Source organism: Cottoperca gobio, chromosome 9 (genome assembly GCF_900634415.1).
Source record: "Cottoperca gobio chromosome 9, fCotGob3.1, whole genome shotgun sequence".
NCBI classification, from domain to species: Eukaryota; Metazoa; Chordata; class Actinopteri; order Perciformes; family Bovichtidae; genus Cottoperca; species Cottoperca gobio.
In genome coordinates this window covers 13,624,701-13,650,405 of record NC_041363.1, presented here as the reverse complement: position 1 = coordinate 13,650,405, position 25,705 = coordinate 13,624,701, and the positions used below count along the sequence as shown (strand labels likewise).

The 25,705-nt window shown below is 39.5% G+C and overlaps 1 protein-coding gene across 1 annotated transcript in view; it reads right to left on the bottom strand.

Annotated features, from left to right (window-relative positions):
* Positions 1-25,705, bottom strand: part of ccser1 (coiled-coil serine-rich protein 1) — a 129,268-nt gene that overhangs the window by 55,654 nt on the left and 47,909 nt on the right. Inside the window, 2 exon segments of the mRNA XM_029439707.1 lie at positions 10,696-10,776; positions 15,453-15,530. Coding sequence (XP_029295567.1) covers positions 10,696-10,776; positions 15,453-15,530 — 159 coding nt within the window.

Here is a 25,705-nt window from a genome sequence, read left to right as displayed (position 1 = left end):
CACGCACACGCACACGCACACGCAATGCCTGTGTCTATGAATGTGTGTGCACATGTTTTGTTTTATGTAATCAAGTGTGGTTGAGAGGAGGGTGGTCTGGATAGGGTCACAGGTCACACAGGGCAATAAAAGGTTCTCTGGTGTTGTGACAGGTAGGGTTACAGTTCATAGTTCATCGGCAGACAGGGTAAAAGTTCATACATGAACAGGTAGAGGAATGCTGGGATACTACATTACACAGCGGTGCTCTTAAGCCTAAAGCATGCTCAACTTCAGTACAATCCAGCACAGTGCGGGTAGGTAGGCAGGAAGCAGGGAATAGACATTAGAAAAAAAGTCAACTTTGTTTAGCTTTCCTCCCCGGAGGCACTTTCACTTTGGGAAATTCCTGAACTCCCCTGCAACATAATATTTTCCGGGTGGTGTTTCACACTAAAGTATTTACCATGCAAACCTGATTTTATGAGATCTACCTTTTTTTTACTATAAATTATAGACTTTTTGTATTATGTTGGAAGGCTGTTGATGAATTTCCATAAGTGAGAAAAAAAATGCTCCTTTAAAACCATGACTGCATACTGTAATTTGCAAATCACTGATTGGTTGTTAGGATGCCATGTCTCCTTTACAGAACAGCAAAATACCTTTCAAATAAGCTGCTTGATTTGGCATTTTAAGCACTTGAATGCCCTGAGACCGAAGGGTTCTTCACATTGTTCAATATCTGGAACCATTGTCATTTGTCAAGATCATTGGCTTATAACTGAAATGATCTGCACCATCGGATTGCAATAAAAGAGAAATTATCTGTACCACTGACATATGCTTGAACAGAGTTTTTCTTTCCTACTCGGTCTTTAACCACGTAAATAATACACAGATTTTGCATTGACTTCCAACAGACAAGAGCTGTTCCGTTACATTGACTAATAACAGAAAAAAGATGATCTTGGTACCAAGATCCTTTAGGGTGACCATCACGTTGGGTAGGATTAGTTAAGGTAGGTACAAGAGGCAGCATTCTTGTCTAAATGACAGAACAAGGCAGTGCAGGCGGCATTCTTAACTTCAAAGGGTCTCCATACCAGGATTAATGAACTGGCTCGTCATCCACAATCACTTCACTTCACATAACCAACACTACATTCTGTGACACTGTCCCTTTTATTGTAAATAAGTCAGGCTTGTCAAGGGTTTGTCTTATAGTAATTCATTAATATTGAACTTAAGTGTATAAAGTGTGTAAAACCACATTACTACTACACTGAGAAATTTCAATCAATTGTGACTGTGGAAGACCTATGGTGTTAGAACGCTATGAGCTGATTTGTGAAGTAAAACAATTGCAGATGAGAGTTTAATCAGCCTGTAGAGCCGTGTAGGTTAATCAAGCCTCAGTACCAAGACCCCCTGTTCTCCCATCTAGTAAGGTACATTAAGGTAGATCACTACAAGACACAGTCACGTCCAGTCAGGTGATATCAGAACAGAGACACTCACTCAGTTGTCTCCTTGACGACAAAGTGGCGCTCCCATGCGCCTTGATGCCCTGGAAACAGAAGACATGTTGACATAAAGAGCAACCAATAATAAAAAAAACAGGGGACGGAGACAAAGAGGGATTGTTGTTAGATCAGAAGAGAAAGCAATACTTTACTTTGGTATATTTCACAGCAATCATAAATTGAGCTCCAACACTGCCTGCACCCTAATGATGTGTATTTATCAGTCGCAGATTGTCAGTTCTCCTTACCTGCAACCAGGCCTTTGCAAAGTGAACACATATATACAGTGTCATTGATGCAAAGCAGCTTACGAAGTCAAATGCTGGTTTATTTTGTAGTCTGTGGACACAGAGTCCCTGTTAAAAGTAACATGTCCATGAACATGTCACATGCTTAATTCATTTATTCATTCATGCATTCACTCACTCACAGCTATAGTACATGTCTGCTAGGGCCTATTAAAAGAGCTGGCAACGTGCAATAGCTACACACAGAACGAGGATTCACTTGCCTCCTTTCTGTAATAGTGATGAAAAGTGTACGCTTTGCGTCATTGATAAACACAAATAGAGCGAGTGGGTGACACCGCAGCAAAGTACAGGGTTTATAAATATTGGTGGTTTGTTCTTTATGTACCCACACAGGGTTGTAATGGTATGCCTATTCAACAACAGTATGCTTAGAAGCCATGAAGCAAGGACACAGCTTTTAGGCAACTGAGCAAACATGTATGCATAATGCCCAAACAACAATATGTCCATGTTTTTGTTCCTCCACAAAATCAGCTATGTTATCCATATTTATGTTGCCCCAGCTGACAATGCTCTATTCCTGTTGCTAATTTTTTTTTTTTTAATTACAAAACAAACTGCATAAAGAAATAGGATTAGTAAACAATGCATCCTCTTTTAAGATACCAAATCATTTTTCATCTGTAATAGTAATTCATTTTGAGGAATCCAATATGGTGTCTGCATTTCGCTGTCTGCATATTAATGCATCAGCAGTAATAATTGTCCTTCAATATGAAAGTCTGCTCAGGTGCTTAGCTTAGCTGGACATTGAGGCACACAGTAATGTTAATCGTACTGCCTTAATGTGTGGATGCTTTGATATGATGATATTGTTAAATAATAAGGTGTTAACATTACTTTTGGCTGCTAAACAGGCCTTAATTGATGAATTGATTGAAGACGCTGCTGTCTTCAAAGACCCTCAGGAGTGCCAACAACACTGCAGTGATAATGAGCCTCTCATCTCCTGCATGGTCACTGAACCAGGACCCTGCCACCTTTGAGAGCCAACTCACTTTAATGACCATCACCTTGACATTTTATATCACAACTGGCCTCTGGGAATCAGATACCAACAGAGACTAATGGCATCCAATGTTACCCTCAAAGGGAATTTATATAACAGAGCAAGAACTGAAGGGGATCAGCAAGGAGAGGAGAGGAGAGTATAGAGAGACTGTAATAGAGGATGAGCAGTGACAGGGAGGGGCAAGGCAGGGCAAAAGAGTAACAGTAATAAAGGAGAGGGGGGGGGGATGTGAACAGGGAGGTATACAGGTCAGAGCGAAAGGATATCAAGCAATGAATGGATGTGAGACATGTGAAAGAAATAGAAAATTAAGGGAGAGGAGAAAGATAAGAAAGTATAGATAGAGGACTGGAGTGGAAAACGTAGTAAGAGCTACAGACAGAGAACGGAAGAGGAATATGACGATGGAGAGACATCAGAGCAAAGAAAATGGATGACTATGTGTAGGGAGAATGAAAAGAAAATCAAGGGCATTTTTATGGAGGGTGGAAGGGAGAGGAAGAAAATAAGGATTAGGGAAATCACACAATTTATACAAGAAAAGGAAGGAGAGATGGAAAGACAAGAAGACTGACAGACTTAAAAAAGAAGAATGTATAAAAGTAGGACAGAAATCTGCCTCTTTAGTGCACAGCCCCGATCTCCTCCTCTTTCTCTCCATCTTTCTTTCTTATTTCTATCCTTAGCAGCACCATTACTCAGTCAGGACTACGGCTGTACAAAATGATCTAGTTTACAGGAATAGGAGTTGGAGACCTACATAGTCACAATCAGCCCTAGACCCTCCATCCTCCAGCTTAAATTGGCACAGACACGGAGAGTACTGATGACGTTGGTTCATATGATCTATGTCATAAAACATATTGATTCAGGGTTCCCTAGCCCAAGATAAGATGAGAAAAGACCAACCAGTGGTGCTCATTAGTAGTGCTCTCTCAACAAGGGTGTCTGCTGGACACAACCTTTGTCACCACCGTACACAGCCATAATAGCTGGACATAAGTAAAGGCAAGCTTAGACCAAAGCCTTATTTTTCCCCTGACCCTCTGGATCAATAACCCTGGACAAAAACATCCCCCAGAACAAAGAGAAAGAGAAAGAATCGATGGCTGTTCTACTTTAGTTTGGACAATAATTTTTCACACAGCTGAAACGTGGCACGAGTGAGCCAGACACAGTACTGCTATTGAATGGGAAAAGCTTAGCAGTTAACTATTAGGGTGCATGCACGGAGATGTAGCAGGGCTAAACTCAGATTATCTACACTTTCATTCGCATTGTACAGTTCATCCACGATTAAAGCCGGAAAATCTCTTTCTGACCTCAGTTCATGTGTCACAGTAAGTGCTATCTAAGTGTTGACGGACAGTTACAGCACATTAAAGATGAAAGTGGTGGCTATATTAAGCATGATGATTTACAAATAAAGACATAGACTTTGACATATAACACTTGCTATAGCCCGTAATGTTGACCTTCAATTCCGAGATAAAAGACCACAATGACGAAGAAGAGATAAAAAATAAATGTAGTGGCCAGGTGAGGACATAACACATAATGATCTAACCGGAAAAACAGACCGGAAAGATCAAAGAGCGAGAACAAATGTTCACAAATCATACAGATGTGAAGCAAACGGTCCATTTTAAAACGTTTCTTGATAAATGAGGTGTGTTTTCTTAGACAACTGTAAAGGATTGTCCTGCACATTGATTCAGTGAGAGTAAACATGTCCTTTGCTCAGAGTTTCCCATCATGCTGTTCGTAGGGGCACACAGGGACACATGTGATTATCCATTCTCTATTTTTACTGCCCTGTCTTGGCATTCGCAGGGGTTTTTTTGGGGCCTTTCATACTGTCTAATTATATCTAATAAGTTATCTGCCACAACTGTGAGCAGAGAAACTGATAAATCTATTTAGAAGAAGGACTGGTTGCAAAACTAAACATAACCCATAAAAATAAAGTTGGTTAAACTTTATGTAGCAATAATATTTGAATAATAATTGTTGAATTTATTGTCTTTCTTACAAATAGTAACAGCAACTAAACATGCCAACTGTTTGTCATATAGCTCTTTTTCTCTTCCATTTCTAATTAATAATGCCTGATCCATAAAATATCTATATTAATCACTTACTATCTCTACTATGTTTTCCAAATGATGGCTCGTCGGGTCTTGAGTTATACGGACAAGCCGTCAGACAGTGAGTCAGACAAAGTCTAACGTGATGGTTTTTTTTTCTTCTTCATATGAAATGATACATGTAGCCCAAAGAGATGATTCCTCTGCACATAAAAAGTCACTCCATACTTCAGAATTCTTCTTTTTAAAATGGACAGGAGAAAAGCAGAATGAGAGACAAAGGAAGAATGTGCATGATCTACTTAAATGTTTCTCCATTCAAATGTAATAGCCCACAAACAGACGATAAACGATCTTCAACTATCCCTCCGCTCTTCTCGTTCTTTTTCAGAAGCAACTAAAGGGAGAGGGGATGAAGAGAGCAGTGGGTGGGAAGCCAGGAGAGAAAAATAGGCAGGGGAAAAAAGCAGGGAAAAAAGTGAAGTTGCACTAATCTAGGGAGAATAGAAAGCGAGAGAGAAGAGAGTGAGCTAACCATCAAGAGCTTCTGATTCCCCCCATAAAATTTTCCTTTTAAGAATGCCCATGAAATTAGCTTCCTGAAAGAAAGCAATCTCAATCGATTCAATCCCCTCAGAAGAAAAAAAAAAAACTGCCACCATACCTCCAGCTCTTAAGAGTCTCTACGGGACATAAAAAAAGATTCTCGCCTTTCTCTCTAACTCCCCCCCCTCTCTTTTTTTCCTCTCTGTCTTACTCTTTCTCAATTTCCCTTTCACCTCACCTGCAATCTCTACATTGGCACACTGACACTGAAAATACATTTATAAATGCAGAACTAAAAAAAACACTTTGTGTTCGGCCCTCTCAGTGCCACTCGCCAGCTTCAGGTGGATATCTGAATCTTCACAGGGTCCCAGAACATCGTGTGTGTGTGTGTGTGTGTGTGTGTGTGTGTGTGTGTGTGTGTGTGTGTGTGTGTGTGTGTGTGTGTGTGTGTGTGTGTGTGTGTGTGTGTGTGTGTGTGTGTGTAGAGCCGCCTGTTGTGCGCTTACCTAATGACTGTTTTAGTATGTGATCTGCACGTGGACAAAATGACTACCTCCCAATGTGTAAAGCAGTAATCTGCTGATAAATGCTTTATTCACATTTAAAGATTGAATTTTTGAATAAGAATGTAAGATCACATTCACAAAGCTTTACCATACATTCACTTATTCAGCATTGTCACTAATGTAATTACTATAATTTGTTTCATACCAAAAATGTAAATCAGGAATGGCTTTATTTACAGCTGAGGAAGGTCACAATGACTGGCCTGACGTCTGGTAGATGGAGAGGCCCAATAGTTTACTGCATGTTAAACTGGTTTAACTGTACAGAAATGATGAAAATAAATTCCTTTAGAAGGAATGGAAAATATAGGTGTGTGTGTGATAAATGCAAAATGGTCTATTATTCATGATAGCTTTGAGAATATAGTATATTTCCATTGACCAGCTACAGCAGTAAGGGCTAACAGGATGAGAATCTCAGCTGCTATTAAATCAGAATTTCTTGAATTCATAAAAAGAATCATTTGAGAACATAATGGGACTTGTCAGTGAGAGGTGCACTCCAGCAATCCAAATAAGTTTTCTGGACTTTCCTAGAACTTAGCAACACACAAGACAGCCCGTTTTAAGTAGAATGAAAGAGGAACTTTGAGGCAAGTTGGCCTAAAGTCGTATGGGAGCCAGGAGCTGTCCCTAGAACAGAGTGTTGGACGGTGGGGAAACCAGGGCAAGGAGAATCCCTAGTGGTTTCCTTGAGACCTGGAAACCTTGGTGAGGAGGAGAAGAGAGGAGGTGAACTTCTGAAAGCTATCACTTTCAAGGTTTAGCGAACAAAAGGCGATAGAAGAGAAGGAGGAGGACAACTGAGTGAGGAAAAACAAGAGGGCGTTCCAGAAAAGAAAACGAGTGAGGTAGAGGAAGAGAGGTGGCCGACCTTGTGAAGTGGCAGAAGCAGTAGAAATAGCTGCCCCACTTGTAGACACACTTTCTGTTGCTAGCTGACTGTCCTCGATGCACTGGGGTAGCTCACCTATATAGGCCTGCTCCATGCTACAGCATCTTCCACACACTCACAAACACACACACACACACACACACACACACACACACACACACACACACACACACACACACACACACACACACACACACACACACACACACACACACACACTCAGTCTCTCTCTCTCTCTCTATCGAATACACACAGGCATGCAAACGTGGGAGGGGAGGGGAGGCTAAAATCAGGCCGCACATGCTGTAGCTACTGCTGAGTTAAGTCACCTGTGCTGCTAGCCTAGCTTGCTAGCGGGCAGCCAGCTGCTCCTCTAATTAAGAGCCCATCTACTCAAGGGGCCTGAGCATATGGAGGACACTATGGCTAAGAACTGGTTTTATAATAGATAGCAATGCCATAAGGTTGAGTATTGGCCAGAATTCCTAAAGTTGGACTCTCTGTATTAGGAATAAAAGGTTGTTTTGGTGCTGACCAGGCACTATGCATTAAAGGAGTTTGGGGATACTACGATACCGATAACATACTTCCAACAATCAGAGATAGTGATGAGCTTGCTCAGTTGATATTTGCATATTGCCCTTCTCCTTTTGAATGGACCAATATTGTATGTGTGGCATTTTAATATCCACCTGCAGAGTAGATGAGGCACTTAGTACCACTACTTGAATTCACCTGATTACCTGCAATTCAATCAAATCACTTCACCTCAGAGTCTTTAATGATTAAATATCTCCTTATAGTCACTGCACTGTAGGAGCAAAGACAGAGGAGCGTTCCCTCACTTCCCTCCTGGTGAGGCAAATCAAGGTGATTGTCTTGAAATTAGTTTTCATTCAATTAATAGAAATTAATCAGAATGTCTGAAAGAAATGACCAGAACTGAGAGAACAACATAAAAATACCTCTGGGTTTTTTTGTCCAGAGGAAGAAGATAAAACAAAATGGTTCAACAAAATACACACTCTGTTCATGGCATCACCATGTGTGAATAATGTGTGAATTATTCCATGTGAGGCATGACAACACATAAAAATACCAACCAGAATATTGAATGAATTATAATGTCTGAGGTATAAAGCAACCTACGTATTTGACTGAAGTTACTTTGACAACTTCAACAGCTTTTTTATTGACTTTGCTGTCCAAGGTCAGGACTAATGGCTGCTTCACACACACACACACACACACGAACACACACAAACACATTCTACACGCAGAAACCTGCACCTCTGCTTGGTGTAGCCTCCAGTACCGACTAATTTACAATTATGTGAAACCATTTCAGTCTACATTATGAGAAATGCATTAGTCAGTGATGGCGAATGGAGCAGACATATCTAAGGCTGGCTCTGTTTGTGTGTGTGTGTGTGTGTGTGTGTGTGTGTGTGTGTGTGTGTGTGTGTGTGTGTGTGTGTGTGTGTGTGTGAGAAAGTGATGGAAAGAAAGCGAGAAACCTTCATTGTAAGGAAGGAAGAACGATGACTGTTTTAAGATTGAGGGCTGTCAGCAAGGGGCACAGTGAGGTGTTTACATAGCCTGCACCCTTATCCAGCACTGCACGGCAATTTTGGTGTCAACATTCACTGGCCTACAGCCAATTTACACAAGGAGGTTATGTTTCCGGTTCGGTCCGTTTGTCAATCAGCAGGATTACGGAAAAACTAGTGGTCCGATTTTTAATGAAACTTGGTGGAAGGGTGTAGCATGGGCCAAGGAAGAACCCATTAACTTTGGGAGAGGATCCGAATCATGGGGTGGATACACAAATTATGTTTCATGAACATTGCTAGATAGGGCATTAATGCTGCATTCATGTGGCGTTAGAATATTCTGAAAAATGAGGGGAAATTCCTATAAACGCTCTCTCAATTCTGACAAACAACACAGAAACAAATATATCGTGTTGTTTGAACCCTCTGAGCAATAAACTACAACACATCTTCTTTGTAGCGTCCATGTTGTTTCCACATTACGACTCATGAACATGCCGAAGAAACAACTTCCCACCCCGGGAAATGGGGCCATCCGAGGAGTATGTGAATGCAGCATTGACCTTGGAGAAGGTCTGCGCTCTACGAGTGCCATTCCAGTTGTATTTCTGTATTTGTAATAATTCCAGCAAGGTAGAGTAAAGATTAGAGTCGAGATCTTACCAGCAACCTTCATCCACCACTGTAAAGGCCCATTCTTTCAGCTGATTAATGGGTGCAGTCTGTCATTTGAGTGCGCACTTTGCTGAAGCATAGATACACACACACACACACACACACACACACACACCAGATTTACCTTAATCGGATCTTGTTCCGCTACAACAAGGATGTTGTAAAATAACCAAACAAAGTCCACACATGGTCAAAATACACATATTCTACACAGGCTGCAAGATAATGGGGTACAAATCATGACACTGTCAAGATGAACTAGCTCCATGAAAAATCTGAGGACAATAAAAGCCTCGTTTTCTGTCTGAGAACACACTTAGGTTCACCGTTCATCTTCTTGTTTCCAAGAAGGTCTGGCAAGAGCACCTGAAGCAACAACATGATGTGGATGAGAAGAATCATAACTGTTCATTTACTGCAAGTGAATTGTGTATGTACGTTATAGAAAAGTATGTGACTCTGAAGATGCCAATGTGATGTGTCATGATTGTAACCGGCTCCTACACATCCTCTGATCATACGTGCAGTTATTCAGTGGATGAATCTTATTGCTATAAAGCAAATCACATTCTGTGTCTAAATATCTGCAGGTAAAAGAATAAGTGCTCTGTGTAGCCAATAAATAATGTTCACAGTGGTGGAGAGGTTACTTGGTGTTCTGCAGCACATACATGTTAAATCAACTGAGGGAAAGTTTTATTTTGGTTATGTGCCATCATTTTAGTGCTCGACATTGTACGAGTAAAGTCAAACATTCTCTGTGTGAATGTGGTTTGGAAGTCAGTGTTTGTTTCTGTTTGTTTCTGTTGGTATTGTGCGCCCACGCTCACACAAGGACAAAACTTCCCCCTTTAATAATGTTTCGTGCCAACCTTTTTACGCAGTAGGACTAAAAAGGTATAAAGGAACTTTCAGGAGACATGAACAAAGTGTTTTAAAAGAAGGGAACGAGAAACAAAGAGCCAGAACTCAGCTCCTGTTTCCGTTACAGCCAGCCATTTTTAGACAGTCATCCATTAAGTCTGCTGTGTTCCCATACTGTCAGCCCCTAGTGAAGCCAAAGAGGCCATGTCAACTGAGGGCCTAGGTAGGAAGCAGCACAGCACCTTCTCTCAGCGCTGTGGGGATTGGGGGAAGGAGGGGAGGAGCAGGTAGTGGACGATAATATGAATGTCACTGCATTACAACATCTTTAGAATGAGGAAGATGGATTAGTGCTTTAGCTCAAAGTGAAAAGATGCTCTTAAACAGAAAATAAGGAAGGAAGGGTGGGGGGGGGGGGGGGGGGGGTAGTAGCTGTGGCTCTGCATAAAACACATAACCACAGATAGGATAACAAAGTAAAAGGATAGAGAAGACTTGCAATGAAGGCTTTTGTTAGATTTGAGCTTCATTTAGTGATTTGTAATCTTATAAATGCAGACGTTCTTACATAAAGCGCATTTCCAAAGCTAGAAATGCAGTGGCGAGTGCATTGCTTGTGAATTAGTGTCTGACAGAGCGGAAGAGAGAAAGGGTGTGTACGGCCTGTGCGCATCTCACCTCTGGCCCCATGTGTTCTGTCTGTGTTGCGTGGTCAGTCATTTGGCAGTCTTTCTTCTTCAGGGCAGCTTTGGCACTCTCCTGCATACAAAACAAACACACACCCATCAGCCGTGTCCAAAATCTCACAAAGAAAGTCTATCAAACACGCATAAATCAGAATTGTTAAATGCTCTCCCAGCAGACTTATGCCTTGCCTCCAGTCACAACACTTAGTAGTATAGTTGGCTTGCATGCATAACTAGCTATCAAAAGAAAGAACAAAACTGCAACTCTAAAGAACCTCAACAAAGCCAAATCCTGTTCTCCCCTCAGATGCCTCTCCTGGAAATCCAAGAGGTCATAAAACTGGGTTGAATTGCAGGGAACTTTTCTACAGCCAGATATTGGCGCAGGGACCCTCCTCAAAGTGCACCAGTAGAGAAGAATTTATAAAAAAGTGACAGCTAGAACTGACCAGCCTGCTAGAAAGGTCCTTCTAGGAGATAATTAATAGGTTTCCGCTGGCAGATTTACAGACGGAGGTGCAGAGAGAAAAGTGTTTGCCCTGTCCTTTAGAATACAGCACTTTTACCTTGACCAGGAACCTTCCGACTCATGCGTTACCTCTATGTGATTATTTTTGAAAAGTCCCCCCAATGAGAAGAACCCAGCACTATTTCCACCGGGAGCATTTTATGACGATGTCACTAATCATTCTGACACGCTCGCCCTACGCTGCTCATTGGCCGGGGGACAGAACCGGTTGAAAATGCAGTGGTTATCAAATATTGAGAAATGCATTAACCTTGATCAAAATGAAGCACACAGATTGGAACAAGTTTTAAAGATGGGTTAACGGTAAAAATAAAAATAAAAAAAGAGAATGAAAGTAAGTTCATTTATGATATAGCTCTAAACCAAATACGTACGGTCCTGTTCAAAATCAAGCAGAAGCAAGCTGACAGATCGAGTTAAAAATTTGTTTTTATTAGTCATGCCCATGGCCACATGAAAAGCAAAGGAGGGTTTACACAGCTAAATGTTGCAGTTGGAGCACGGTCCTTCAACAAAATGCACCAGCAGAGAGGAGAAAACTCATAAAAAGTGACAGCTAGTGATGGCCAGCCAGCAGGTCCTTCTAGGAGATAATTAATAGGTTTTCACTGGCAGATTTACAGACGATGGCAGAGCGAGGAGAGTTGGCCATCGGCTGCCCTTTCCTTCAAAATCCTGCACTTGAATTTCGCTGTGGCAGGCAAGGTATCCCTTTCAGATTCTCACACATAGACACATACACACACCTCACAAATATTCACAAGGACAACAGGGTTCAACAAATGCACAACTTCATGAATTTCAAGCAATGACAGAATGACCTGTGGTTCAAGGACATGTGGTGCAGTTATAAATAAGGTTAGGCTGTAGATGCAGTAGGGACATAGGCTGGTATTAAACAATGTATGAATGTACACACAAATAGATTTATGCAGAATCTTTGCTCGTAAAAACACACAAGCAGTACATGTTTGGAAATCTAATCCAGCTGCTGGCAGGAGCCAGAACATCCCTGTCGGAGTGCCAAACAGACACATTCAAGGCTGATTAGCATCGGCTTGTGTTCACAAGCATTGCATGGCTGGAAGACTGATTGATGGATCTATGCACAGGGAGGGGGGGGGGGGGGTATGGTAGTATATATTGGCTTTACCATGAGAGAGAGAAAGAAATGGACACAACGTAAATAGAAAAAAGGGTGATAAAACTGTATCTAGACTTGGAGACTCAAAGGATAAGGCATGTGATATTCTATATTTGTGTTATAATTAATGAGTCCTAAACAATAATTTGATTCTACTCGTAAGGATTGCTTGTGAATACAACGCCTGACACTGTATAGCTCATTCCTACAGCTCTATTGTTGAGCAAAACCCATTACAAACACATGATTAGCCACACTGGCTGAGATGTTCCTCCATTACCACGAAAATGAACACTTCAAGTTTATTTTGAATAAATCCCAAATGCACCTTCCTGGTGCTGGAAATACTTACTGAGTCGGAAATAGTCCATATTACAAATGCACTATTTACTCCTGTTTTAGTAACGCTTGGTGAAAGATACAAAGTCTTGCTGTTTTAAGAAACTTCTCACCCTTGTTAAAATGAAACTATATGTTTGTGATCTAAAATGTACATCTTCTAAAATGTACATCTTCAGTAGGAGCGGAGAACTACAGATGTACTAAACTAATTATACTGAAATCAGTTTTTATTCATTTAATAGGAGTTGCATATTAAACTGGGCCTACAGTTCGTGTAGGGCGGCTTAAAGTGCCATGTATAAACATACCTTTTTATGGTGCATGCAATACTAAGCTATTAAAATAATAATTATTGACAGATTTATGTATTTATTTTTTACATCATATACATCTGGAAGGCGCAGTAAATGCTTAAACTTAATTTATAAGATTATTATTTGCTAATAATATGTTGGATTCATGTTAATGTGTATTTTCAGAAAAAAGAAAAAAAACTTTGAAAACAATTACCAGAATAATATTTAGAAAGTTTCTTGACTACGACACTATAATCTTTTGATAATCTTAAATCATTATCTCATCTAGAAATATAAGAACCATCCGCCTCCAGACGAAATCAATCAACCTGAGCCACTGAGGACTGCCACGGTGAAATATTATCATCTTTAAAAAAGTAAAATAAGAATGATCACAGTGCTTTTATAACTTCTAATCGGCTAATTTAGAGAAGTTCCTTTCCAATTGTATTATTCATTGAATTCTATTTCCTTGTGAAATGGAATTTATTATAATTAAATGTAAAATGCATTATAGATCATTATAGGCTTCTTGTAGCTAGTTAAAAAAATTGAATTAGCTACAAGAAATTATTGACCGCAATTAAAAAGAGGTTTTAGTGTGTGAGTGTACAGTATGTTACATTGCCTGTAGACATCTATTTCAGAGAGATAAATGATTGTTACATGAACTGTTAAACAGTGTCAATGGACTTAATAAAGCTCCTTTCTGGAGAGATTATTGTACAAGAGAAAAGCTCAAGGTCTGAAGAGTGGATAACTCACACACAGCTGTGTTCTGGGGAAACTATAACTATGCATGTAGCTGTCTGAGTGGCCATTTAAGTCATCAGGTAAGTCTAAGGCCTGAATACAAATGAGCTCAATTTTGGAATAAACTCCACATTAAGTGCGCACAGTGCTGAATACAGCCCATAAAAGGAGAGAGCAGTATAGGTGCTGCTGAGAGAGGAAAATGAGATACGAGTGCGAGAAAGTCATCAAACAAACAGATGCCAAATGAGACTCAAGTCAGTGGGTTGGACTGGCATCTCTCAGAATCGCTGGCATATTATCATGCTAAGGCCTGGGATAATGGCTGCATTACATTGCTTAGATAGAACGGGTAACAAATTACAGACACGTAAATGACAAATTAAGAAAACGTTGCCATATGGAGAGTTTTTGCATTATGATCCAACCATCGAGTTTCCAAAAGGGTGGAAGGAAACAGACAACACAATGTATTTAGCGTTTTAAATCTCCATATTTCACAAGTATGATTTGGTTATTCCAAATATCCAAACATGGAAATGACTTCATGCTTCCCATCCTGGCCTCCAGGGGTACATTTGTCAAAAAATATTCTTCTTCTCTCTTGGCTGGACTTGAGTCCCACAATTAAATGTGCTATTACATTAATCTTGGTGGGAACAAGCAGTTTACATTTACAAAGATGGAAAAGATGGGCCTTCTGGTGCTGTGCCAAAAAGTCTTCGAGCCAACTATAAAAGCGTTCTCAGATTCATTTGCTCGGTCTTTCCTGTCACTATGTGTAGTCTCACGCAGCAGAACGTCATAAGAGGAAGGAAAACTGACAAAGCTGTTTAGCAAATTCTCTTAACTGAAGTAAAACTTTGCAGTTCTTTGAAATGTTTTTTAACCTTCCCAAAAAAAAAGACGGATTTTTAATGCTTAAAAGGGAATAGAACATTGTGCTTCAAAGGCAATTACTCATTCATTTATACCCATAAAACAAATAATTCAATTACATTCAAGCGGTTTAAATTATTAATTTCAAAGTTTAGAAAAACAGAGACCAACAGAAAGAAACTGTGATAGAGATGAAATTAGATGAGCAAACCTTCCATTTCTCAATGTTTGAGACTTTGAGTTGCTTCTCTTATTAGTTTCAAAGACTTTACAGTATTTTGGAAAAACATTTTTGCGTTATTGGATTCTTATGTATTTCCCATTAGTCTGTATACATATCACTGAATTATCATCATCTGGCTGCCAACTGCTCTCTAATACTATGTTTATATGCCACACAGTTGAAATGGAGCTGTCATATTTCTGGCTCAGTAAACGTTTTGTTTTTTTTACAGATCTATGAACTACAAAAGAACTGATGATACATTTAAAACCAGCCTTACTCCAAACTGATCACACACTCATTTCATTTTGTCTGGTCAACTTGTTCTCTCATGCAAAGACGCTGAATACTTTCCAGTGATTACTGTTTATACCAACTACAACTAAAAAAAGGCATTTTGAAACTCAAAACACCATCGCTGGAAATAAGTAGATTTGGTGTTTTAAAAAGAACAAACATTTACACAAAAAAAGGAAGTCAGACATCAAGAGAAACGCTGAAAATGTTTTGTATTGCATTCACATTTGAGCACAAACCTGCCAGTTATTATGAGTTTGTATATTTGCTGGTTAGTGGATCTTACCAGTTCACTGTAAAGTCTGACAATCAGCTCGTCTTTCTCTCTCAGTTGTTGCAGCAGGGCCTCCTCTCTGCCGGGATCCTAAACACAAGCAACAAGACAACATGTTACGCATTACTTAGGACTCTGCAGACAGCACTGATTTATCTAAGGGACCATATTCCCGCAAAAGCAATACATAGAGCCTAAGAGGATGACAACAAACAAAATGTGTTTGTGTTTGTGTGTGTGTGTGTTTCTCTGGCTGTCTCCATAAAAAGGTAACGTGTGTTTGCAAGTGTTTTATGTGCATTTATGAGCGTGTTTGTTGCTGGTCTTGCTCGTGCATGTGAACGTGTAATAAAGTTGTCACGCATGCAGCAGGCATTATGATCTCCTCTTCTCTCTACGTGTCTGTGATAAACTTGCTGTGTCCTATGGCTGCATCCCAGAGCACACAGCACTTCAATATGACCTTGTGTTGTCAGGGGACATTACTGCGGGGAAGATGGAGAACAGCAACAGAGACAGAAGACAGGAGAGGAGGAGAATAATAATACTAATAAAAATAACTTTGTTCTTATGGCACCTTTCAGAACAACAGTTACAAAGTGCTTCACAGCAGACAAAAAGAAAAAGAGACGATTATAAAATGTCATTATGAAATTATAAAATGTGTTCGCTGGTAATACTATAATTGTGCTGTGTAATTGCAAACAATTTTGAATGATGGTAACAAATGTACCAGTGGTGGGGTTAAGGGGGGACAACATTTCCTAAGGATACGATATGTCCTTAAGACTCGCACAATATAATACGATTTGGCAACCCCTCATATCACCTTGCATGTAGAAGTTCCTTATTTTATGGAATGGGTTAATGAGTAAGAGAAGAGAAAGGGACACAGAAGAGGAGAGGTTTAGGAAGATAAGGAAGACTAAGGGGGAAGATAAAGGTAGAAATCAATCTTCTATGCTGCCTTATCTTAGTTAATCTTAGATCTAGATTTATTCTATGTCTCTTTTATTTATTATATACACATTTATTTTATCTTTATCAATTTTTATGAAAAGAAATTCTTTTTTTAATTTGCTTATTTTTAATATTCTTCCAAACTCAAAATACTATAATATATATTTTATATAATCTGTTTTATATCTGTGAATGTGCATTAATCTAATTGTATAATGCTTGCATATAAATGGAAATGAGCATTGACACAACAATATAGTGTAGGTATAATCTTCTTTGGCTCAATACAAATATTTGAAACATAATTGTGCTGCTATTGTTATTTGTTTGTCTCATGTATCCAATGTACAAATGAAGTTCCTCAAGTAGAATTATTTGACATGACTTGTGTTCCAAAGTTACTGAAGTGAAAACAGCAAAGCGTGAGCTGCCAGAGGATGACAGGCAACACACGGAGGTCGAAAATATCTGTAGCTGGGCTCCAGACTTAGCAGTTTTGATTAAAATATTCAACTTAATTCTAAAACTGACAGGTAGCTAAGATGTGGACAGAGTGAAACGGTGAGTAGGACAGAGGAGAAGAGAGAATAACAGGAAATTAATAACAGAGTGAGAGAGAAGAAGCAATAAAATGGAGAGAACAAAAGGACAGATGGAAAGACGGTCATTACCTCTTCAAGGACATAAAAGTAGGAGACAAATAGAGGGGCGAGATAACAGGAGGAAAATGAGGAAAATGAGGGGAAACGGGAGGAAAGGGGGGACAGTGATAGAGAGAAGGAGAGGACAGAGAGGGCCTGAGGCTGAGCATGATGGTCTGAGACCGTGGGGAGCCATCTAGCTAAAGGACAGAAAGAGAGTCAGAGGGAGACCACAGGGAACCATATAGCTACAACAACGTCCTTTAAATGACCTCTCTGATGCAACGACAGCGCTAGCCTTTTGCTCGAGTCACATCAATATTCAGAAATGTAAAAATGTGACCTAAAATAAATTAAAGAAGCATAAAAAACGTTTCTATTGGCTGAATGATGAAGACACTTGTTGAGTGTGGAGAGAGGCTGATTCAAATTCGTTGTACTTTTTCACACACAAAGTGCCAGAAGTAATTGTGTGAAGAATGAAAAATGGAGCTTGACAGTGCACACAGAGATTAAACAGAGTTTCTGCAGGGTTCACAAAGTTACATTTAGGACTAGTTAAGACATTTGTAATGCCACATAAAATGCAATTTAGCCAGCAGTATTTAAAAATGATTTGTTATGTTTTCATTCATTTAATTAAATGACCCAAATAAGCAGAAGAAAATGGATTGATGGATTAACCAATTAGAAATAATTCATTCATTTAAATTAATTTACGGTTTTGCTAAAAGCAACACTTGATAAGCTTCCTGCAGCTACTGTAGTAAGCAGTAGTGACGGTGTTTGCTACAGCTCTGTTGGTGGAGACTGAAACGCCACAAAAGCTGTGTATAACTGCTGTACGGCCATTCGACAAAGCACTTAGATTGGTGCATAACTGTGTTTCTGAGTAAGTGTGGTCTCACTTCATCACAATTATACCAATAAACACTTTCCATCCAACTTCACAGCTAAACAGGTGGTAGCCATGTTTCATCAAGTATGCTCAAGATACGCAGATGTGTCAACAGGTTTTGATGGGTTTTGTTTTCTGGCTTCCTCATTTTACAGGTCTAATTGATGTTGAGGTATATGCGGGGGCTTTACAAAAGCAGAAGATAATGGTCAAGGAGGACAAAGCAAAAAGCTTTGCTAAGTGCTTCCTTGGTGCTAAAACCTTTTTTTTTTTTTACTTTCCCACTAGGAAATAGAAAAACAAATTATTAATTTTTTTAAACCTAGCATTGAAACAAAATGGACTCTGTTTACCTGGCTTTACAGGAGATATACCGGTATTTATAGATAATAAAGGTTTTTTTTTTCCGACTGCCAGAACACACACACACAAGGACAGCATAAAAATGACTAATATGAGATTTAGATGGGACTGAAAAACCACTTACATGCTGTGACAATTACTACATTAGTCAGCGCCTAAATGAATCTCACCCAAAAAGGACTGAAGGCTGTTCTAAATGAGCTGTCTGGCTACAGCCGCAGTGCCCTGTGTGTGCGTGAGACTGCATGTATATCACTAGTTATGTTTCAAATGTTCAGAACAGGCTTATGACTAAATCCATACAGGCTTAATTGACTTGTGTGGTTTGTTTATGAAAAAATAAATGACCTTAAGAGTATAAACAGAAAGAAAGAGAAGGAGATGGGTATTCGCTGTGAGAGGAATAAAGAAGGATAAGAAAGCCTGAGAGATAATGTACCTCAACTAGGCCACGCAGATGTATATGCCAAGGGACTGCACATGCTCATATGACCTCAATGTGATGGCATACACATGCCTTACTTTGTGCATAGTCACTCAATTACACATTGCTGAGCAACCCTACCATGTCCTATCCTACAAAGATCATTCAAAGAAGATGAAGTAACTAAAATGAGAAAACTTTATTCTGCTAGCTGAAATAAGCACCACAATGTGCATTTAGTCAGGTATTATTCCAACCACTTTTTTAAGCTGAGTTGAATGGAAAAGGCTCGGGAAGAAAAGTGGAGCATGCCAATGTATTTCTAATGCGATTGGAAGGGCCTCAGTGGGGATAAATCTGATCAAAATCATTGGACTGCATCCACTTTATGTGATTTTGTATAGAGGTGGAGGCCACTATGTTTGCAATCCGCAGCAAGTTGAAGAGGGGATGGATATGAATTACATTTCCCTTGTTAGCAGAAATGATTAAATTTGGTAACTTTTTTTTTTTTTTTTGAGGAACACACATTTGGGAAGATTTGAGGAGTGTTTATCTATTATTTCAACGCCTCTCTTACTTCAATTTGTTTAACAAATTGCCCATTTCTTGAAACTGAGCAAAGAGGTGTAAGAAATAACAGTTGTTCTTTTTATAACAAATTAACCAAACAACTATCCATAACTTTCCACTTTTTAAATCACAAGTGCCGTGTGACTTTAAGTGTCTGGAAAGGATGTACAATGGTATAATTATCTCGCCATTAGTACCACTACATTTTAAGCTAACAGCATACCTTATTTGGCCATAACAGTGCTTCCTCAACAACTTCAATCCTAACAGGATGACAAGGAGGTGGAAGACGCAATAATTATGTAAAACCATTTGAAAAACTACACACTCAAAAATATAAAAATAAAGGCAGATCTGACAAGATGAGCTTTAAGCTGTTATTAACAGATCTCAGCAGTAAACACAGATCATAACCCAAAAAGAAGGCAGTCCCAGTGTGGTGGGCAGCTGTTTAAAATGCTCAATCACCTTTGGCCTGGCTAACAGCCAAGAATTCTTGATCAGAAGATCGAAAAGTAAAACCATTTAACTAGTGATATAGAGACCAAGTTACTCACACATCTACTGTAGGCTATCCATCCATCCATCCATCCATCCATCCATCCATCTATCCATCCATCTATCCATCTATCCATCCATCTATATATATACACACAGCATATGTTACATACATATATGTCTTCATATACTGTAATGTATATCTAATTGTTCCTTGTGTCCACACTTCTGATCATGTTTTGAGTATATAACATGGTTACAGATGAAAGATTACAAAATGAAGTGTACTGGATAATGTCAGCATGCATACTAAACATTTATACATTTTTCAGTGCGGTGCTGATATACACGATTGTCCCGAAATGCAATGGAGGAGCCACTACCAGCTTGAAAAACCAAAGAAATTAATCAGTGAACACATGTTTGATCCAGCAATCACTTACAACAAAACAATAAAAGTTACGACTCCTTGGCATTAAACTGAACTTTACTGGCTTTTTTTTTAATTTTTTTTATTGGTTCCGTGTTCAAAATCACATATGAAATACTGTATTTTACATACTCAATCAGTATGTACTGAATACTGCCTACTAAATTAATGATTAAGTATGATATTACCAGCAGACTACTCAAGCAAGTCGTGCCACATGACTGCCATCAAATCTCTCACCAAGCGTTCTTTGGATAAAGTGACCACATAGTGGGAATCTAAATGGATACTTTCTCGCCTGAACAAATATTAAAACTTAATAAAGTGACAGCTTAACAGCTTTTAGCCTGCCTCATAATCTCATGCCAGAAGCAAAGCATTGTGGGGCAGTTGAGTATATGCAGTGAGGTCACGCCACATACATGAGAAATCTTCCAGGCATTTCTCACATAGTGTGACACGAATGGGGAAATTTGCCATGTGGTGTTAAGTGCTCCGAGCGGTCGGCAGACTTGAAAAGCGATATATAAATGCAGTCCATTTACCATTTACACAAAAGCCACATACTATGCAGTTGGAATGCTCCACATACTCAATTTGACATCATACTTATGTTAGTATGCGACCCTGAACAGAGCCTTTGTCTGGTTTATATCCATCAGCACATTTCCTGTTGGGACTAAATGCTAAAGCCGTTTAATTCTTTGTATACTTACTGCCAAAATAGTGCACCCCAAAATTAAGTACAAAGTTGTTGTACTAATATCTTCGGAGTACATAAAGTGCCACAATGTAAGCAGCTTAAGCCAAATCAACACAGCATGAAAGTTATACAAGTCTAAACTTAACAAAAAGTTGTCTTATATGGCTTTTTGGACAACAAACATATATGTGTCTTTATTTCTGTCTGCTTGCTGTGTGTGTTTATCTACTGTCAGTCTGACTGACTATAATTATTATAATAATACATTTAATTTATATAGCGCTTTTCAAGACCTCAAAGCCGCTTTACAATAGTAGGGGAAGTGGGGGGAGGGGTTAGGACGAGGGAAGAAAAAAAATTATGACTTTATTAGCATACTATTTATGCATACTGACAGAAGAGGGCAAGAAAATCAGCAAAAGTGTAAAGAAAAGAGAGGAGGTGATGAAAAATGTTCAATTAGCATATACAGATACAGTATAACACCTTTAAGAATTTACAATTAAAACTGTGACCTTTAGTCACCTGTCTTTATAAATTGACTCAGCTGTCAGTAGACTCTAAAGACTGGGTCCACATTACCTCCCAAGTATGCTATGATTTAACAGCTTTGAAAATAAATACTTCTAGACACATCTGTATACGATAAGCTGTGAGGCTGTAACTCTCCTGTATAAACCAAAGGACATGTTGTGTCTGATGAACAGCAGCACTCATGTGATGCTATAGGTACTCTCGCTGTCTCAAGCACCTCAAAAGGCAGTAAAGCTGACACCTTGCACAGAGAGTTAGGCAACCTGTCAAACCAGTGCTGTAGTATTTATGTTGTTTGAAATAGAAGAAAGATGTCACCTGCCTAGATCTCCTTAAAATACAGCAATACCCCCGGAGCTGGAATTATCACTGAGACATATTAAATATAGCACAGGATGTTAAAAAGATTAGGCTGATTAAATGCAGTGAAATGCTGTACTTCTACTGTATTTCATGTTGCCGAGACAGGAACCCACAGATACATCAATGATAATATAAAAAGTCATTATTAGATGACCAGAAACTGGCCGCACAATGACTAACTATGGTTTAGATCTAACAAATAGTCAGACTTCCGATATATTTCTTGAGTATTTTGACTAGGGTTAATTGTCTTTTTATTCTGATTGGATTAAGCATCTTTTGAAACTAAAAAGCACATATTTTTAAGCTGCTCCGCTCCACTCAGAAAGCATGTGCCTTCTGGAATCATTTCAATTGTCATAAGAACATTTTTCTGTCAATATTCAAAGCTGAGTGTTGTGGCAGCAGAACTCATAGAAATGTATTATTCTAAGCTGTTGCTGCAGTCTCTTCAATCTCTTTCTGTAGTTATTGCTCACTCTTGAACTCTGTTTCCCTCTTATCAGCAGGTGTCATGGATTGCTACGTCAGAGACCCAGCTGTTAAGTGTTGAGATGAGGTAGTAGGGTTAAGTTGAATCTTTTAGATCTTCCTTTTTAAACAACAGTCGCAAAGTTATATGTCAGGACTGAAAAGCCAAAGACACAAGTCTCTCTCTCTCTCTCTCTCTCTCTCCCTCTCTCTCTCTCTCTCCCTCTCCCTCTCTCTCTCCCTCTCTCTCTCCCTCTCTCCCTCTCTCTCTCCCTCTCTCTCTCCCTCTCTCTCTCCCTCTCTCTCTCTCTCTCTCCCTCTCCCTCCTTTCACACATTATCACATTTCAGTTTGTGTTAGTGTGAGGCTCAAACAACAGACAGAAACAGTGTTTGGGGAAGAGGTTACCTGACACAGCTGAGACTGGCAGGCTGTTTTGTACTTCTGCTTTTTCTAAAATAACATAACAGTCCTCGGCTGAAAGGAAATCTGCCGCGATTCTGTACTGAATGTGAGGCTGTCTCGTAGCGCTCCTATGGCGCCGTATGTTGAAACCAGTTGCAATGGTTTATCTATCCACCAGGAGGCGCAGTGGTTACGGAAGCTAAAGCGGTTTACTGCGCCTGGAATCAGCCGTTCTTATCGCATTTGATGAGTATGAGGGAGAATGCTTCACACACAGAGCATACATTTATTATGGTGAAGCTTTTGGTATTTTTGGATACGACTGAAGAGACACGTCTCTAGTTCCTACCGTAACAGGCCGGGACAAACTGACAAGGGTTTTTTTTTACTTTATGTATCCTACGTTTGCCGAATTTACAACAAGGCATGAATAATTACGTGTTTGTTGTAGACAGCATTTTTATATACAAGGTTTATAAAGTTTCAGCTGACTGAACAACTCACAAAACAGCGAGTTTAACAGCGCGTGTGTTTGTTTGGTGTATGTGCCCATGAAGCTTGTGCCTAAACATGTTTTCCAGCACACGTGTATCTTTAACCCTCTCATATGTGGCCTTGGTGTGGAGAACGGTCTGTAATTATACATTCGCAGTCATTATAATTATACATTATTCATTTCTAATTATACAGCATGTGACACAATGATAAATGTTTGACTATAAAAAGAAGTTCCTCATGTCTGCTGACACAAATGTGAATGTACACAAATGTCAAATAATTAGGTACACAAGTTGCTCTTCTAGACTTTTCTTTGAACACTCTGGTGCTCTGAATGCACCTCTGGCAACAACTCCAGTTGTACATTTTTACTTCAGTCTTCTAAAATACAGTAGAAGACTTTAACTGGGACAAAATCTGGTAAAAATCATGTCATATGCATTGGGTCTAAATTAAACTGGGGCACACTGTGACACTGCAGTCTCTCAGGTGGCTACCGTAGATTATTTTTACACCCGCGGAGTCATTTTCTGGAGTGCCAGGATAAATTCTCTCTTCTCGCCCCTCCCTCACACCCTCTTTTTCTTCTTCCCCTCCTCCCATCCCTCTTTCTCTCCTCCTTAAACTCTTCCCTCACTTTCCCTCTCTCACCTCCATCTCTTGCACTCCCGTATTCATTTTCTCCTCTTTTTTCTTTTTCTTTTACAGAGTTATCCAACTTAATGTCTTCGACCTGAATGCATTCCCTTTGTATGCACCTCAACTATAGCTTCCGCATTTCCACCCTAAATCCTTTCTCCCTCATCCCCTCGCTTCTCGATCCATTTTACACTCAGGTAGAACAATGTACTATTCTCAGCATTGCAACTATTTCCTCATATTCTCTCAAGCAATATGCCATCTCCATCTTTATGTGTTTTCTTTTCCATGCCTCCAGCTCTGTCAAAGAGTGAGCATTTTCCGCCCACCTTCTTACTCATTCTCTGCTATATATATATATATATATATATATATATATATATATATATATATACATATATACACACACACACACACACCATCACAATTCCTTTACCTGCTTCGATCTCCTGCCTAATCTGAATTCCTCCATCTCTTTCTGTTTTGTTTTTTATATGCCACTCCCTCAGTCTCTATCCTTTTTGGAAAAACGACAGTGCGCTCCTAGTTAGGTGAGGAGAGGTTAAATGCTCCATCGATAATCAGAAGAAAATAATTACTATGACCGTTTGTCCAGTTATTCTCAACACTTGGATGCCAGATGGTGCTTGTTCTTCAATCAAAGTTTGGCAAACAAACATTCTTTTTTTAAATATGTAACATTAAGTCAAGAATCTTTAAATAAATCTTCACATTTTCTTCAAACCCCAACCAAGTTTCAACATTTGTAATAAATTGAAACATTCCGTCCATAAAAGACACGTCGGAAAGCTCCAGATATATCTAAGTACGATAAGTGAACCTTGCTCTTAGAATATCTTTATTAAAAGACACAACTATGTGTTCCCAATACCTTTAACACAAAGATTGTCAAGCTTCTTACCCTACTGTTGGATGTGTGCACAGCCACACTGTAAGACTCATCTAAAGACAGAGCAATTTCAACCTTTATCTCCATCTTTAAGGCGGGATTATTGCATATTTTTTACTGAATTATTTACTGGTTTCAAGTCAAGTTTTAATTACAGTGGTTTGGATTGTTTAATCAGATATTTGCCCGAGTTGGTTTCTAACTTCTCCGGATTAAACTTCTCCAGTTGTCCAGCTTCCCTGCCTGTCCTTCATACGTTTAAGACTAGAGCTGCTGTCTTCATGCTGGGTCCCACCCTACATTTTTTAATTTTCCTTATCTTCCAGCTGCCACTGATACTCCATGTAGGTCAATAAAGAGGGCATGTACTCACACAAACATCCCACACACACACACACACACTATTTGTTGGCACTGTGTCAGGTACCGAGGCCTTACTTTGTAGCTGTGTCTTTACTACACTTCATTTTAAAGGGCCTTTACTATGCTGCACATCCATGTATGTTAAGGAAGAGGGGGATTTAAAAAAGCACCACGCAGTTGAGAAGTCTCGCCCCGACTGCTTCACTCTCTTCTAACGGTCTAACAAGAACTCTGCTGCCATCCCACCAAATCCCAGAGAAAAGCTTGACAAAAGCCCTCCCTTGCTAAACCTAAACCTTGGGCATACACACACATGCAAGCACGCACTTGAACACACACACACACTGCGTTAATAAATCTTATATAGATCGCACAGCGCTGATGTACTAGGTTGACAGAGAGGGGTCTTGGGCCTGTCAAAGCAAGCAAAGCACTGTGCCCCCTTCTCATACAATTTATCCCCACTACTCTTTTGCTACTTGCTACTTGCTTCTTTATATTTGTATTCTCCTTCTCCCATCCTGTCTTGCTCCTCTTTCTTCCTATTTGATCTTTTCGTGAGTCATTAGAAGCTGGTGTTTGAGAAAAGCCT